The sequence below is a fragment of the Melanostigma gelatinosum genome (assembly GCF_949748355.1).
Source record: "Melanostigma gelatinosum genome assembly, chromosome: 22".
Taxonomy (NCBI): Eukaryota; Metazoa; Chordata; class Actinopteri; order Perciformes; family Zoarcidae; genus Melanostigma; species Melanostigma gelatinosum.
Window position 1 is genome coordinate 12,092,715 of NC_136655.1, and position 16,848 is coordinate 12,109,562.

At 44.9% G+C, this 16,848-nt stretch overlaps 1 protein-coding gene across 1 annotated transcript in view; it reads left to right on the plus strand.

Moving 5' to 3' along the window:
* Nucleotides 1–1,839: 1,839 nt before the first annotated feature.
* slc2a13a (solute carrier family 2 member 13a) overlaps nucleotides 1,840–16,848 on the plus strand; it is a gene marked incomplete at both ends in the record, with an annotated part of 44,554 nt that continues 29,545 nt past the window's right edge. Inside the window, 3 exons of the mRNA XM_079294148.1 lie at nucleotides 1,840–2,428; nucleotides 8,805–8,964; nucleotides 10,407–10,612. Coding sequence (XP_079150274.1) covers nucleotides 1,840–2,428; nucleotides 8,805–8,964; nucleotides 10,407–10,612 — 955 coding nt within the window. The remainder of the gene's footprint in view (nucleotides 2,429–8,804; nucleotides 8,965–10,406; nucleotides 10,613–16,848) is intronic.

Consider the following 16,848-nt stretch of genomic DNA (forward strand, 5'->3'; position numbering starts at 1 on the left):
CCATGTACGGCATTATGCGTTTAAGCATGTCCCATTCTTGCCCTCCTTCTCTAATGGGCTTAACCGTGAGCCATTTTCATTCCGTACACAGATTCTCCATTTTGTGTGACACCACTGTGTCCACATATTGATCCCCCTCCACACACGGATGCATTTACAACCATGTCATCTCTCCAGGCTGCAGCATGTTCACTCGGATTACTTTCTCCGCGTTTGAAGCCATGATCAATAAATGGAGAAGGCAAGCAATGCTAATGCTTTGGGCGTGTGGAAGAGGCAGATCCGAACCAGGGTTTCGGTTTGGATGAGGGCAGACGGTTTGACAATGACAAACACAATGACTTGTTCCAGCCTCTTTGTTGTGAGGATTTACTGCCTACCTTTTGTCGTATGTGATGGTGAACTAAAGATATGTCAAACAATTGTGGACCAATAGGTTTGACAAAGCAAGCAATGTTAAGACAAGAGCTTGGGCTTTTGGGAACTGGTTTGACAATCAATCAATCATTCAAGTAATCTTTTAGGCAAACTCGTCAAAGGGGCACTGGTTTCAGCTTGTCAAGTGTAAATATTTGTTGGGTTTCATTGTGTTCTGTGTTCTTAAACAAAACGTCTTCGCTCTTTGGTTGGATAATCAACGTGGATTTGGGCCTGTCAGCGTGCGTCACGTCCCCCTGTCTGTGTGTTTGCGTTGAGTAAAGTCAATCTAGCAGAGATGTCAAACGCGAGGCCCGCGGGCCAAATCCGGCCCTCGGTACAATGACGTATATCCAGCCCGCGAGAAAATATCACATACGTCTATCATAACTGGCCCGCCACACCAAAGAGCACCACAAACGTGGCGATGTGAGCTGGCCTTTTTGTGCCACATAACGAAGCATCTCACTGCTTGGGTCACTTTCCGTGTTTCCAAACCGTGTCTCCACCGCTGTGTTCAAGATGCCAAACGTCTGGCTCTGGTACATATATGCATACAGGAATGTAGCCTATTTATCTTTGCACTTTCTCCAATATCCCTGTTGTCCTGTTTATTAAATGTAGTCCCACATTTTAATTGTGGCCCTCTCTGTGATTGAGTTTGTCACCCCCTTGCAGGATCCTGGACCTGTAATACTAGAGTCACACCTGCAGGGGGCAGCCGTTTTCCTATTATGCCTGAGGCAGCAGCTCGTCTGCGAATTTATGACTGAAGCCAATCTGAAATGCGATTCATTGTTCAGGATATATATTTCATATTTAAGTGCATGTCATTTCATTTATGTGTTGTACGTATTTGTATCTAAACGTACCCTTTCCCTTTTTTATGTTTTACTCTACTTTGTTAGAACTTAGATTTTGCATGTGCGTCAACATGCACTTCCTCGTTGCCCGATATTTCCACAGCGATTTATTAGTGCACTGTATTGCTAACTGTTGTCAGTAATCTATATAATCTCCATGACTGAATTGAGTTGTAGTCGACTAAATCTCCGCCATAAACGCTCCACTCCAGCATCGTGTGCTTCCACAACAATATTTATTTGCGTCATGCCGACGCTGGCGGTGACGAACTGCTCCACTACACTCCTCCTATCTTACCTTTCCTCCCCACTCGTCCTCGACTCTCCCATCAGGACCACGGGGATGTGATGCACTGATACAGACCAGGCTGGAAAACAACTTTGTATTTTGAGGGGGGGGAGTGATCGTGGATAGCTCACGCGGCAGTAACTCCAAACTGAGGGGGGTGGGGTGGGGTGGGTCAATTAGTAAAGTGTGTTTTTGTTTGATTTATTTTATTTTATTTTTTTGCAGCATCAAATACAACTAAGCAGCCCCGTCCTGTGTTGTGTTTCCCATATGTCGCGAAAGCAGGTCGACCATGACTACAATCTCCGTAGCATGAGCAACCTGATGGGCGAGCGGAGGAAGAAAGTGAGCGACGGAGGAGAGCGGAGTCTCATCAAGGCTCCGTCCAGCGCCAGCATCAGCAGCCAGGGCGCCTCCGCCGGGGCTTCCACCGCAGGCGCGCCCGCGGCACCCGCCGCCGCCTCCTCCTCCTCCTCCGCAACCACCGGGGACCTGGAGAGGGCTGCGCGCAAGCAGTTCCAGCAGGATGTCACGCCCGGCTTCGTCTACGTGCTGGCCGCGTTCTCCGCCCTGGGGGGGTTCTTGTTCGGCTACGACACCGGGGTGATCTCCGGGGCGATGCTCCTGCTGAAGAGGGAGCTGGACCTGAGCGCCCTGTGGCAGGAGGTGCTCATATCAAGTACTGTGGCCGCGGCTGCCCTGTGCGCCCTGCTGGGCGGCTTCCTCAACGGGCTCTTCGGGCGCCGAGTGTGCATCCTGCTGGCCAGCTTCTTCTTCGCCGTCGGCGGGGTCGTGATGAGCACCGCACCCGGCAAGGAGGTTCTCCTGGCGGGGAGGCTCATCGTCGGCGTGGGGCTCGGTAAGACATGTGTTCAACACGCTCTCCGTTCCCTTCAGTCCAGCATTGAATTCATTGCATTTGAACCCATCAGGTTTAGGCCTCCACATAACTTTGATGTTGACACAATTGTTTTTAAATGGAAAGCAGTTAAATTGTCTCGCCCCTCAGGCAGCACTAATGCTGAAGTGATATGTTATTGATGTCTGTGTCAGCATTTACCCTGCACTTGCTCTCCATCATAAAGTTCAGAGGTCATAATTGGCCTAATTGCCCCCTAAAGTCACAGGTCTCCGCTTACCATTTCCTCCCACATGTCTTGTTTCTGCCTCTCCCTGCCTTGGGTCTCATATTTGCAATTACCCGCTGCTTCTAATTACACAGCGTGTCCCTCCGCTTGCTCAGGCTGCATGCCACTGGCTGTTAAGACAGCTTGCTGTCTTCATTGTTATCATCATTAAGATTGTTATTAGATTTAGTTGGGTGCCATGAAGGAATTAGAGAAAGCTAAGTCTGAGTGATGAATAAAAAAGGGGGATATTAGCACAGCATGCCCAAAAGGAGAGCCAAGACGAACCTCGAAGCACGCGGGAGACGTTTGGTGTCAGTGAGGTTGTCTCCATCACACACTGATGTCAGAGTTACATTTATCAGATTGGTCCCATCCCTTCATTCCTCCCCTCGGATAATACCTTTGCACATTCCCTTTCTACTTCTTCCTCCCCTGAATATTTGTCGCCCTCTTTCTCCTCTCTTGAATCATCCCTCTCTCTTGCCTCTTCCTCCTCCTGCTCTCCACATGCTTCGACATGCAACGTGCCTTTTGATCCGAATTCAATGCCCCCCAAATCATTTATAGTGGTTGCTGTTACTCATGACTCACATCCTCCGCAGAAAGGACTGTTAAAACATGGCTTTCGATGGCACTTGGTACGCCACCTCCTCTGAGAGTAGTAAGTAGTCTCTGCTCAGTGATAACGTGGAGAGATTGCAGACCATTTCCTCTCCTCAGTCAACCACTGGGAAAGGAGGGGATGCTTAATTCTTTAATAAACACAGCTGACTACAGAGAGGAGCTCTGTGTTTCCTTCCTCTACAAACTAATTATTGATGTTTGAATCAAGATTTGGCGTCAGACCCCTTTTAGTATTTGTAATTCCTCTTGTGATAAATGGCTGTAATTTAGATTCTTGTCGTGTGGCATATAAATCAACCATACTATAGTAAGCATTTTGTTTTTTTTAAATCTGGCATCAGGAGTGCAGAGGATGAATGTTTCTTGGCTGATCTTCCACCAGGTGGGAAACGCCGCTGGATAAATGGCAAATAAATCGGGAAATACTTCTCTGAGTCGTATTTCCAAGTATTTTTCAATGCTCGTTAGATAGACGCAGTGTGAGTTTTTTCATTTTGGTTATAAAAGACATCCTGGATGTTACAGTAAAGTTTGTTTTGATTTTTAGCAACTTCAGGGGTGATTGACAGGAAGTGCTGATGCAAAGCACTCAACTCGGGTGCAATGAAACGACAACTAAAACTAAAATGAAGCTTCGTGTTCCCTGTGATGGAAATAGCTTGGGTGACTGCTCAAGTCTGTGGAAAAGGCTTTTCTCACTGGACAAGAACGAATCAAATTAAATAGCCTCGAGCCTTGTGAAGGGTCAAAAAATTGTTTCGCACTTCACAGGATATGTGTGGAAAGATGTTTCAATCATGGAGGAGAAATCCGCTCTGGTTAACGATCTTGGTTGCGTGATTTGTGACGTGGAAGGAGAGTTCTTTTTTTTAAATCAAGCATATCATTTTAATTCATCTCGAACTCTTGAGAGACCTGCCAGGGATAGCCGACCTAGCATGTTAGCCATGCAAGCTATTATTGCTTCTTTCCGTAGACCACACCGGCTCTGGGTTTAATGACTTTTTTTAATCAGTTTATAATAAAAATGTAGCAATAGATATATTTCAGTCGGAATTTATTTTTGACAGTGACAATACATTTTCTTGAAACCTGCAATTATTGTTTTTTCGGCCTCTTTGTTGCAGCACAAACAAACACACACACACACACACACGCACACAGGACATTTTACTGCTGAAAAATAAACTTGTCAAATAAGTAAAACAGTCAAAAAAAAGGCAGGTTGGTTGAAAAGCTTTACTGCTTTACTTATTCACATTTATGTCGGGAGTTTTACGATATTTTAATTGGACAAACTAGCGAAGCTCCCAGCAATTAGCCCACTGACAACTTTGGCCATTTCCAATCTGTCATGTGACCCTTGGCCTGCAGCTCCTATAGCGGTACCTCGAGAGTCTCCCTCTAAAAATAGCGGATTCTCTCTGTGCTCTCCTTGTTAGATATAAAGGGTTGAAAAAGAGCCATGAAATGTTTAGTCACAATGTTAGTCACAATCCATTCCCTCACACATGCACAAACATAAGCCCACACCCTCGCAGTGTGCGTGTGTGTGTGTGTGTGTGTGTGTGTGTGTGTGTGTGTGTGTGTATAATCATGTTTTCTGGCTCAATTATCAGTTGCAAATGTTGAATCCTTGGAGACAGCGGATGAAGGGTCTGCATAAAAATGGCGCAGTTAATTAGATTGTGATAACATTTAATTATTACCGGTTTGACAACTAATTGGTTGGTTTACATAATTAAGTCCACAATTCTCAGCCTAACCAGGTGGAAGGTATAGACATATCGAGTGGTTTGTTTATGCCCATATTACTGTTGTTTTGTGGAAATCACATCACTAAAAGGTCAAGTGTTCAAGAAATGAGTTGTTTTTGGCTTAACATTTGTGAATTTGGAGGGGTTTTTTCTCTCCCCCATGTGGTTTTATAAGAACACAGTCCCACATGTGACTAATCTCTAAAGTGGAGTTACATGATAAACAACCCCAGTCCAAGTCCGATGTCAAACTAGGCACACTTATTGAATTGAATTAACAAAGGACACAACCTCTCCTGCTTTTACCACTGAATTGAATCACCACTCACACCACTTACCCACTTGAAAGTCAACAACAGCATCATCAGGGGGAGGTTTGGCTTCATCTACGCCTTTTCAAGGATGCCCCATTAGCCTCTAATTAGCTTCCTCCAACACAACCAGCTACTTAGTAGCAGAAAATGTCCTGTCTGCCTCTTTACCATATCGCAGTGATGGAAGGTCTGGTGGAGTATCGCCTCCTCAGTCTCTGATCAAATGAGTCGGGCCCGATATTTGTACTACGTGCCCGGCGGCTGCCTTCAGACATTCTTTGTTTAACTGGGCCGCGCCGCTTTGAGGCTGAGCGTGGCCAGACGATGACTTTATGAGGGTGTGTGTGTGTGTGTGTGTGTGTGTGTGTGTGTTTGTGTGGAGAAGGGATTGCTGGGAGCTGTCCACTGGTGCTGAAAGAGAGCTCATTAATGAGAAAGGCAGCACACTGAGAATGTCTTTGTAAGAGATTTCACAGTCAAGCGAGTGAAGAAACCCGACCTTTTGGTTGAAGTCATTTTGCTTGTTTTCAGTGCAGCTTCAGCTCCAGTGGAGAACTTCAAAGGGATATGAATACTTGAGAAGCTTTCCAAAAATACATTATAATAATTTCTTTCATACAAATCCCTTCAAACACTTCTCTTTGAGTCCCGCCAACAAGTAAAGACAGACAGTAGCCACCTGAATTTGTTATTTGCTAACTCTATACTCGCCGCCCCCGCTGTAGAGATTTGGGAAACATGACTCCGGCTAAACAGTTTATATTGGGGCAACCAGCACATGCTGCCTAAAGCGTATAGTGTACACTCGCCGTAGTGAAGCTGGCGCGAGGCAATCGCCATAAAAATGACACGTGATGAGCAAGTGGTTGCAGCGTTTGGTCGTGCAACTTCTGAATGTTTCACGTGGGATTTCACTGATTTCACTGATAAAAGCACGATGTACCTGTCTGTGGATTATTCAAAGAAGGCCAATTAGTTTTTACATGCTTTAGAAACAGGAGGTCTTGAAAACAAAGCTTTACTGGCCTTTTAATGGCGTTCGCTCTAATGGCCGCTGACATATTTTCTCCGTGACCACCTGCGGCAGGATGTGAGATGTAAATGATCCATTCCTCAGTAAATACATCAACATCAGCTGTAGGAGCTCAACTCACAGGCGTATGGGCAGCGTGTGGCGGCAGCCTTGGCTTGGTGCCGACACACGCTGGTGTTGCATATGGCCGAGACGTATAACACGGGAACATGGAGGGGAACTGTAGCGAGAGGGAGGACGAAGAGGCCCGGCTGTATGAGGTGAATACAGATGGAGGCATTACAGCAGATGAGGACTTTGGGACTTGTTTGTTAAAATGGGCGCATATGTCCGTGTGTGTGTGTGTGTGTGTGTGCACCTGCATAATGTCATCATCTGAGTATACAAAGCTACAGTGCAAACATAACACAGTCGGTACGTAGCTGTCAGACAGAAAGGAGCGAAAAACAGATTTCATGCTTTTTTTCGGTGTTATCCGTCTCTCTGTAGATGTGGCATGCAATCTGTCCGCTGCTCTGTTTACCTGTTGAGTCATGATACTTAATATGTTTTATAATATATTATATCTCATTTCAAGCATGCTGGATCGAAAGGCAAAAAGAGTATGCTTAGTGGCCCAGGAGATGGTACAGTGTGGAACTTCAGTTATATGTTAACAGGTGGTTGTATCTGGAGAAGGGGGAATTATGTCCCCTGTTATAATGAGGCCTCTGGCTGTGTACAAAACACTGCATTTACTACTGAAATCAGTCGTCTTGAAAGTCCCGGCTCTAACCTATAACGTAGAGGTTAGGTCTTTCAGCAGCATCCCTCAAAAGCTCATGAATGGATTTCCATCAAATTAGCCGGAGCAGACAGGCTTCATGCCATAGAGCAGTTGATTCGATTTCGGTGGTGATCTGGATCTCGGATTTCCACCCTCTGATGATAATCCTTTTTTTTTTCTTCTTTTTTTTTTCAAGCCATAACTTAGATAGCATAACTAAATCCTCAGGGTGTGTTCGCACGGTGAAGAAATCAATTCGTAGATGTAAGAGACGACCGATATCTCCGGTTGTAACAGCAGGCCAGAGAGCTGTGCAGCCTTAACAGAGTCTACGAGTGTCTCTCCTCTGATTACTCAACACTGAACAGTCGACCAGGCAGAGACTTGACCGCATGGCTTTGAACTATGACTGTAAACTTTTTGAATTGTACGCAGTGGGAAAAACATCTGTCGTTTTTTAAGTTAATGTTCTGATCTTGTGAACTCCTTAAAGAAATGTGCTTTGAAATGTCGATGATGGTGATTTCCTTTCTCAAACCGCTCTCGTCTGTGGAGATCTGGTTAGAAAATACTTCATGCACTCGATTATCGATTTGCCTTCCCAGAGCTGCCACGGTGTGGTGCCCGCTCGGAGACTGGTTTCCCAGCAAGTGGGTTGCCATAGCAACAGGTAGCCGCGTAGTCATGGCGGCCGTCGAGAGCAGGGTGGTGGCAGCAGGGAGGGGAGGGAGGAGAAGGAGAGGTGAGGATGGGGTGTGTGTGTGTGTGTGTGTGTGTGTGTGTGTGTGTGTGTGTGTCTGTGTGTGTGTGTGTGTGGAAAGCAGCGGCAGACTATTAACAGCTTATCGGGAGCCAGCTGCGGTCACATGGCACCTTGTCAGATACATCCGAGGAAAACACACGCTGTGTGTGTGTGTGTGTGTGTGTCTGTGTGTGTGTGCGAATGGATGTTTTCCAGATTAGACTAGTGCAGAGCCCATTACCGAGATGGATTCACCTCATGTCCACATGACGCCATTGCTGCGGTGGTTGATGTCAGGGTCAAAGGTCACTGTCATTTGAATTCATTGCAGACAATAATAGTTTTAATTAGCAAATGTTAGCATGACAGCACACTGAACTGAGGATTGTTTGCATGGTGAACATACCTGCTAAACATGTGAGCTTTGTCATTGAGAGCATGTTGACCTGCAGAGGTTAGCATCCAGCTCAAAGCACAACCTCACAGAGCCCGTAGTGTGGCTGTATGTATTAGTATGCTTGTGACGATTTTGAGGACGAAAGGAGTTCATATTGCTTTTTATCCCATATTTTATTTGAGATATTGTTGAGGCTGATTGGTTATTAATGTTAGTGTGGGCTATTTGTGATGGTTCAGCTTATAAACCTGCCCCAATGGGTTCATCTGTGGTACATTTTTCATTTGTCATACAAATAGATCCTTTTCATAAAAGCCAGCATTTAGTTTGAGAACAAGGAACATCTACTGTAAAAGACTCAATCTGAGTCACCTTGCTTCTAAGAATCTCCTGCTAAACGTTGCCTCTCTCTCTCTCCCTCTCTCTCTCTCTCTCTCCCTCCCTCCCTCTCCCTCTCTCTCTCTCTCTGTAGGCATTGCCTCTATGACAGTGCCAGTGTACATCGCTGAGGCCTCTCCGCCCCACCTCAGGGGTCAGCTGGTGACGGTTAACACCCTCTTCATCACCGGCGGACAGTTCACTGCCAGCCTCGTCGACGGCGCCTTCAGCTACCTGCAGCGCGACGGCTGGAGGTCAGCACCTCACGCACACACAGACGATGTATCAAGTTACAATTTAGACGGATGAAAGGGATAGACAGGTCTGCATGAATACACTTGCGGTACTTTTCAAAGCAGATATAGGATATCAGCGTCTTTTTCGTATCAAATGCCAGAAAAAGTCGGGCTGGCACAAAACCCTCATTCCAAATGTCAACACATGCACAGGTCAGCCCCTAACATTTGGTGAAAGCAGCTGCGCGGTACGTTTGAAAGATACAGTGTGCCTCTCTCTTTGTCCTTCTTCTCAGTCATTTTCTGCCTCTGTGTGCATCTTTTCCTGCTGTCACACTGAATGCAGGTTTACCGCCTCCAGCGTGTTTGAATGTTGCGCTGTGAAGATACTTTAGATTAGAATCGTCCTTTTCACAAGGATTGGCCTCAACTGCGTCTGTGATGGAGACGGCGGCGATCGTTTCGAAGCACCTAGATTGCTGTGATTCGTACACGATAATGGCTTTTGGGAGACGCTTATTGAGTTCAGAGTATGACTGTTGTCGGATTGACGTCTTTGCCTGCGCAAAAGAAGAAAAGCAGTATACGTCAGGGTGTTTACTTCAGTAAGAATGGTTTTTCCCCCACTCTTTGGAGTTTTGAGCTGCTTCTCCACTTCTTCTTCCTCTAAAGATAAAGCTCTCTAACATCCACCCTCTTATTCTTTGCCTTCGCCACATAATACTTTATATTTGTCGAACAACCCCTTCACCCAATGCGATGAACCCTGATTGTGTGCATGAGTGGATACAGAGAGGCAATAACAGTTCAGTATATCAGTGGTTTTGATATTTCCCGTTAAAAATGCTGTGTGAGTTGAAGTGTAGGTTTATATGTGCAGCACTAATGTAGTACTTCGTGCACTCCAACACTCCATCTGTTACATTCAGGGTCAGAGTTAAACGCTGAAATGTGAATGTGATGTAGCGTTATTTTAAGTAGCAGAATAAAAATGAATTAAAGCGTTGACATTTTCCCCAGAGTTTAATTTGAATGAACTAAAACTAGCTAATGCTTTTTGCTGGCATCATAATATATCTCCACATGAACTTAATGTATTGGCTACCTTTTAACGCCTCCGCATCGGCAACAGCCGTGGCTGGAGGCGTCATGTTTTCGGGTTGTCTGTATGGCCATCCGATCCGTTCTCAGGAACACTTTGAGGGAATTTCTTCAAATTTGGCACAAACGTCCACCTGGACAGAAAATGATGAAGTGATGACATTTTGGACATACGTGGATGTAGACTGCAACTTGACTGTCCAGCGAAGGCATACATATAGTGAGGCGGTACTTCTAGTTCAACCAATTTCTGTGACGAATGTCAATGGAATTGGAAATCGCATGACATGCCAAGCTTTTACCAAAACACCAAAACACCTGTCGTGTCTGTGGTCGTAATTTGTCTCCTCTCTCTCCAGGTACATGTTGGGTCTGTCGGTGCTCCCCGCCGTGCTCCAGTTCGTGGGCTTCCTGTTCCTGCCGGAGAGCCCTCGCTGGTTGATCCAGCGCGGGCTGACCCAGAAGGCCCGCCGCGTGCTCAGTCAGATCCGAGGCAACCAGAACATCGACGAGGAGTACGACAGCATCAAGAACAGCATCGATGAGGAGGAGGACAGCGGAGGAGGTAACGGGGGATAAAAGGAGGCAGGAATTAGGGAAAGAGAGCAGCACAGGCATTTTTTTATTTCTTTTTTTTTGTAATATTTTTATGACAACAGTACCTACACAGGTATCCATGCCGTGGACGGCTGTTTATTTTATTTTATCAGTTTAGTATGAGTTACCCACAGATATTTGAGTAAGGCCTAGCTTACTGACAAAGCACACTGCATGCATTAATTAACGCTGCTCTTGCCTGTGCTTGGATCTGAAGGCACAGAAGATACACACAAGGTGAAATTAAGTACATAGTAGTCATTCTGGTCTATCACTAAATTTGAGGTTGTTTAACATGTTTGAAAAGGGACTCGCAAATTCTTGTGCCGGTGTTATTAACACCTCACAGCTGAGTCACGACCCCGAGCCTTTTCACTCACTCTGACGTCCTCAGTGAGGCTGATTACAGCGTCCATGCCGCCCTCCTGTTCCAATTCCCTTGACTCCGTCTATTTCTCATGACTTCCTGTCGACCTTTTGTCCGTCTGCTCCCCTGCGGCAGTCTTTCGTTGACGCTGTAGTCATGTGGTCAACGCTTCCAGCAGCCGATGTGAAGAGCGGTGATGTTGTTGACGCTTTCGTGAAGCGGATGTCGGCGGAATCCTTTGGCGGTCGCGCGGCTTCCATCAAGGTGAATCGGCGCTGTAAATAGAGATCTTTGGCAAACAAACAGAAAAGTGGAGGAGGTAAATGTGACGGAGCAGATAGAAAATACTTATTTCATGGTGAATTATTGTGCGGTCTGACCTTTGCTCGGTCACTGGGATGCTGCTATTTGCTGCGAGGCTTTGCCAGCGTGAGCAGACAGTATTGAACGAGGTTGTAACTCAGCTTTAGAAGCTAATGTTGCTGTTTCATAAGCCAGCTCGAGACAATCGTGAAATATTCTCTTTTTTTCCAAAGGTGTGATACCGTCCGGTTTGATCTGGCAAATCTTTACTCGACCAATAATCTCTTTTCAATCCCTGCTTCCAAAACAACGGTTGTCCCCTCGACCGGATATTGAAAAATAAGACATTCAGATTACAACAGAGCGATGTTAAATCATTCACAGATCCTGGATGGAACAGTCGCCAGATCAGAGTTTAGATTTCAATTCAGGGAACCAACCCCAGCCAAACGTGAGAGCATTGCATTCACCATAACATATAAATCAAATGTATTGTGTGAGGCTGATCAAACATGTCGAGGATTATTGTCTAGAAACCTCTAACAGCAGCATTTATTTAAGTTGTAATGAGTTACTAGCCATCCAACGCTTGATACGGTTTTAGGCAGTCCAACAGGGCATCGCATCCGCCAGAGTGTAACAGTGATGAAGAAAATAAAATATAGCTAAGCACTGATACATGTGGTACACCATAAGAAAGAGGGGCAGGGGCAGACAACAATGATCCACTAAAGGAAAAGTTCTCCTCTCTAGGACAGAGGAGGACCATAAGATTGCGGTGCCTGAAATGCCCACCCAGCAGCAACAGCATTTCATATTGCGCAACCTTTGACTTCTGCAGACGGCAGCGGCTAATTCGTGACTTTGAGTACTGCAGAGCTGTGCTTTGCATGGAAACCAGATATAAATATCAAAAAATGTTTTCAACCTTTTCAAGTGTCTTTGATTGGAAAAGGACGTTTTGAAATCAGCTTCAAATGTCAGGTATTTCTGAATTCCTTTAAAACTTTCTTCTCTGAAGTAAAGTCAAGCCTGAGAGGAAGTTTGAAACGACGACTTCTGCCGTCATGGCACACGACCCCTTCACCAAATGCGTCTTCAATCATACAAGCGTGGTCATCTGCATGTAGATATTTGGATGCAAGACTTCCATTTCTCAATGGCAATGGCAACAACTTCCACGCCTGCGGTGAACATCAAAGTGTCTTGGTTCTGCGATGAGCAGAGCCGGGAGAGTAATGGAGGTAAAGAGAGTGGAGATAGGAGAGTCGATTAACAGGCAGGAGAGGACAAGTGGGCAAAAGGCTGAAAGAAGAGTAAAAAAAAGGGGGGGGGGGGTGAGGATGGGAGAGGAGAGGAAATTGGATTGATCCCACAGCTAATCAACCGTGACAACAGAGAACACCGTGTCTCTGGGAGGAATGGCGTCCATAGATCCCCCGGGTCCATGAGGCCTGCTCTGAAGACGAGACTTCATCACACACACATCATCACATGTCCTTCTTGTGGGACTCAGTGTGTGTCCAGCAGTTTCCCTTTTTCTCCATTTCAATGTCTCTTCCTCCTCACTGTCGCTCACCGCTGCAGTCGTGATGGGTGGCTGTGGGAAGGCTCCTCTCACCGCCCGCTTGTTATCTTGTCGCCGGTGTTTAACACTTTGATTCAACGTGAAATACAGTCATGGACCCGATGTACTGACTTTTAGGAATGTCGTCGTCTCGCTTGAGTTTGTTTCAAGTTTGGACTTCGCTGTAATTCCGATTAGCGTGGCAGAAAATTGTGGTTTCTGGTGGTTACTAGTTTCCTTTCATTGGGTTTGGGTTAGAATGAGGAAGGATCGGGAAGATTGAATCGGCACATTAATACCAAATGAGTTCTATGATCACAGCTTTCTAATCAACTCACTTTCCACTTTCCAAACACTCTTTACTTTGCACTAAAACTTCACACTGGCTGGCTGTTCCTTCTCATATCGAATAGCTTGTGCACTCTGCAGCCTCATTGCCAAAGGTTTATGCTGCTCGATTGTCTCAAAAAACATCAGAAGGATTTGTGGTTGTGATCTGGCTGTAAATTCACTGCTCAGTGATCAAGGCCAGATCCATGAGCATGTTTTAAACTCAACATATTTCAATATTTTTGGCGGTTCTCTGTTCTCTGAGGATACCTCGTGAGATGCATCGTCTCATGACGAATCATTCCAGTTGACCTCCGTCTATTGAATAGTACAGACAAACAAAACAAGCAGAGAAAACACACCGAACATGACAAAGTGAAGAAAAACAATAACACATTTGTTGTCATGATATTCGTAAGAGCAAATGGATTTAAAGTAAGACAAATGTTACTTTAGAATAAACCAAAAGATGATTTATTCCTTCCGGCATTTCAAGACATCAGATTAAAAAACTCCTGCGGTCAGAATGTGTAATTTCAAAAATCCCAGACTAACATTAGGAGGTTTTTGAAACTTCTAACAGATGGAACTTTGTGGGGAATCAGGCAGAAAGGGCAGATGATGCAACATGATTTCCTCTTTATAACTATACTTTGACCTTTTAGCAGAACAGAAGATCGGTGTTGCTCATGTCTCCCCCCATTCTTCCAAATTCAGTGTAGTTCTTCGACAATATAATGTTTTGGTCTCAAAGTTCCTCGCGACGAAACCCAAAGTGAACAAACTTTGAATGTGTGGCCCCCATCTCTGCCACATCATTTCACACCTGCACCGCTAGTATGTTTGCAATTTGCGTGCTCTTTTTAGAGCTGACGTGTGCCCTGGAGACCTGCTGTCGCCTAGCTACCAGACAGACAGAGAGGACAGAGGGATTGGTAGACGGAAAGATGGAGAAGGAAGGTTCAAAGCTATTTATTCTGTTGCTGATTCTCCTGAGTGGCAGCAGGACGTTCTAATACATAGCAGAGAAAGCAACTGGGGTTTGATGCTGCCTTATCGGGCTATCTGAATATAGAAGTGTACCGTAAGTTGCAGATGAATATTTTTACAGAGAGTGTCACTTAACAGAGAACATCAGTGGTCATGATGAAGTATGGACTTTCAAATAGAACAAAATCAAATAGAACCTCCTGCAGGCTTCTTAAGACTCCTGTGAGTGAGTAGGAAGCACTCCTTAATCTACCTTAAGAGTGTCCTAAATGAGGAGGCTTTTAGGAAACACCTCTTCAGCTGAAAGGTTTAGTAAGATGAACTTCACAATCATTCAGATGCGTTTGAGAAACGGCGCCCTCAATAGAAAGATTTGGTCCCATAAAATTCAATTTGTGTACAGTTTGTGTAAACAGTACGATGGGAAGGCCGTGATGTGAGTTTTAAGAATAGCAGGTGTTCCATCACTTTTTGTTCTTTGTCCTTTCGAGTACTCATTAAGTGTGCGTGTGTGTGTGTGTGTGTGTTTGTATTTGTGAGTGTTGTAGTTCAGCCATGTTACTGTGATTGCTCGAAGGAAACAAAGGAAAATTCCAGACATATAAAATCCACATCTGCTATGCCTTTTGAATATTTTATCGAAAGATTTCTTATGAAACACTTCCACATATATACAGTTTCTATAAGAAAGAGGAATGAAGAGGAATCATCATTTGTGTTCTCTGGGTGTTTTTATGGAAATGTGGATCTTTCTCCGGTGCCAGTACATGTTATCGACCCGCACCGGTCTGGACTCGGTCTGGACTCGGTCTGGACTCGGTCTGGACTCGGTCTGGACTCGGTCTGGACCCCTCAAAGTCTCGGTCTTGTCTCGGTCTCGATATGCTCTGGTCTTGGTCATGACTTGGTCTCGGTTTAGGTGGTCTTGGCCTTAACGCTGGTGAGTGTGTGTGAACGTTTTCTCACATGGGAAAAACAGACGCATCGTGCCCCTTCGCTGACATGTCGGTTGCCATGGAAACACCACTTCACACTTCCCTTTTCCTCTCACCTCGGACGCAACTGTGATTATAGTGAGTGAGTGTAAACCTCCTTCTCACCCCTCTGTGTCACGCTCACTGAACACGTATCGCATTAGGGATTTCTAAAGGTGCAGATGGCGTCAAAACGCTGATAATAACAAACAGCTGAACACAGAGCGAGCATCATGTCACTAGCATCCTGTCATCTTCCTGTTTAAGGCAACTTTTATATGCAATACAATGTCCAACAATAAACTGTGTGCTATATATGATACATAGTGCTATATAATACAATATTATGGCAGCCTTTGTTAAGAAACTATTGAATTTATTATCTTTAAATAAATGTGTTTGAATGTTGTTTTTTTAGGTCCTTGTCTTCAACCTGGTTATTTCCAATAAATGGTATTATTGGCCTGTTGTTGGTACTTAAATATTAGGCTTGTGTCGGAAGAAGGATATGGAAACTCTCAGCAGCTCCTTCATCTTTTGAAAACTTATGCTCACTTATGTGACAATGATGTGTTGTCAGCCCCAAGTCAATGAGCTGTGATGACCGTCTTTTTAGCCTGAGAGGTGCGAAGGGGCGAGAGGAGGAGAAGAGGGGGGAGGAAGAGAGGGGAGGGGGGAGGAGAGGTAAAAGAGAAAGAGAAAGAGGCGAAAAATGGAGGTGTTTAGGCGACAATTATGATGGAGAGGCAATATCGCAGGCCAATTCTGTCAGCCATTACGTTGCCATTCTTCATGAGAGACTTCAGAGAGCATCGTATTGAACATTGATTTCTTTGGAGGGCTTGTTCACAACAAGTCTCGTTCTGGGCCAGGCTGAGCAGACTCAGATGTAACCTTACGAAAACAAAGGTCATGGATGGACTCTGAGCGATGCGGCAGTACAAAGCCACTACAGCTTCTTTCTTTTTTTAAATTCTGCAGCAAACAACGTGAAGGGAAAAGCCAAAGAAAGATACATTTTGTTTCATTTTGGAGAGAGGATCATTGCTGATTACATTCACTAGACGAGGTTCACTAGATTACATTCACTAGATTACATTCACTAGATTACATTCACTAGATTACATTCACTAGACGAGGTTCACTAGATTACATTCACTAGATTACATTCACTAGATTACATTCACTAGATTACATTCACTAGATTACATTCACTAGATTACATTCACTAGACGAGGTTCACTAGATTACATTCACTAGATTACATTCACTAGATTACATTCACTAGACGAGGTTCATCTAGTTTCTATGTCAAACAGATGGCTCTTTTTTTGAAGTGATGAGTCCGCTCTCTCTCTGTCTCGAAACACTCTCTGAGTGCGTCTCTCTTTAGACTAAAAAGGTTGCTGTAAAACAAAAGTTGTTTCCTAGCTTGTCCATTCCCCCAGACTATTGACGAATATGCCACTAAAGCAGAGGTGTAAATTATAACATGAACGACGGCTCAGTTCCAGTAAGCTATCACAGTCAAGCGTGTATATTACGAGGACCCTGGGAAAAGGTCTATTGAGTGAGATAGCAGGAGCTAATCATATAGCAACCTCAACATTGTGGCCCAGGAAGATTGAGAAAGTCACTTTTTACAGCTATCTTTTCAGGTGGGGAGTGTTTCA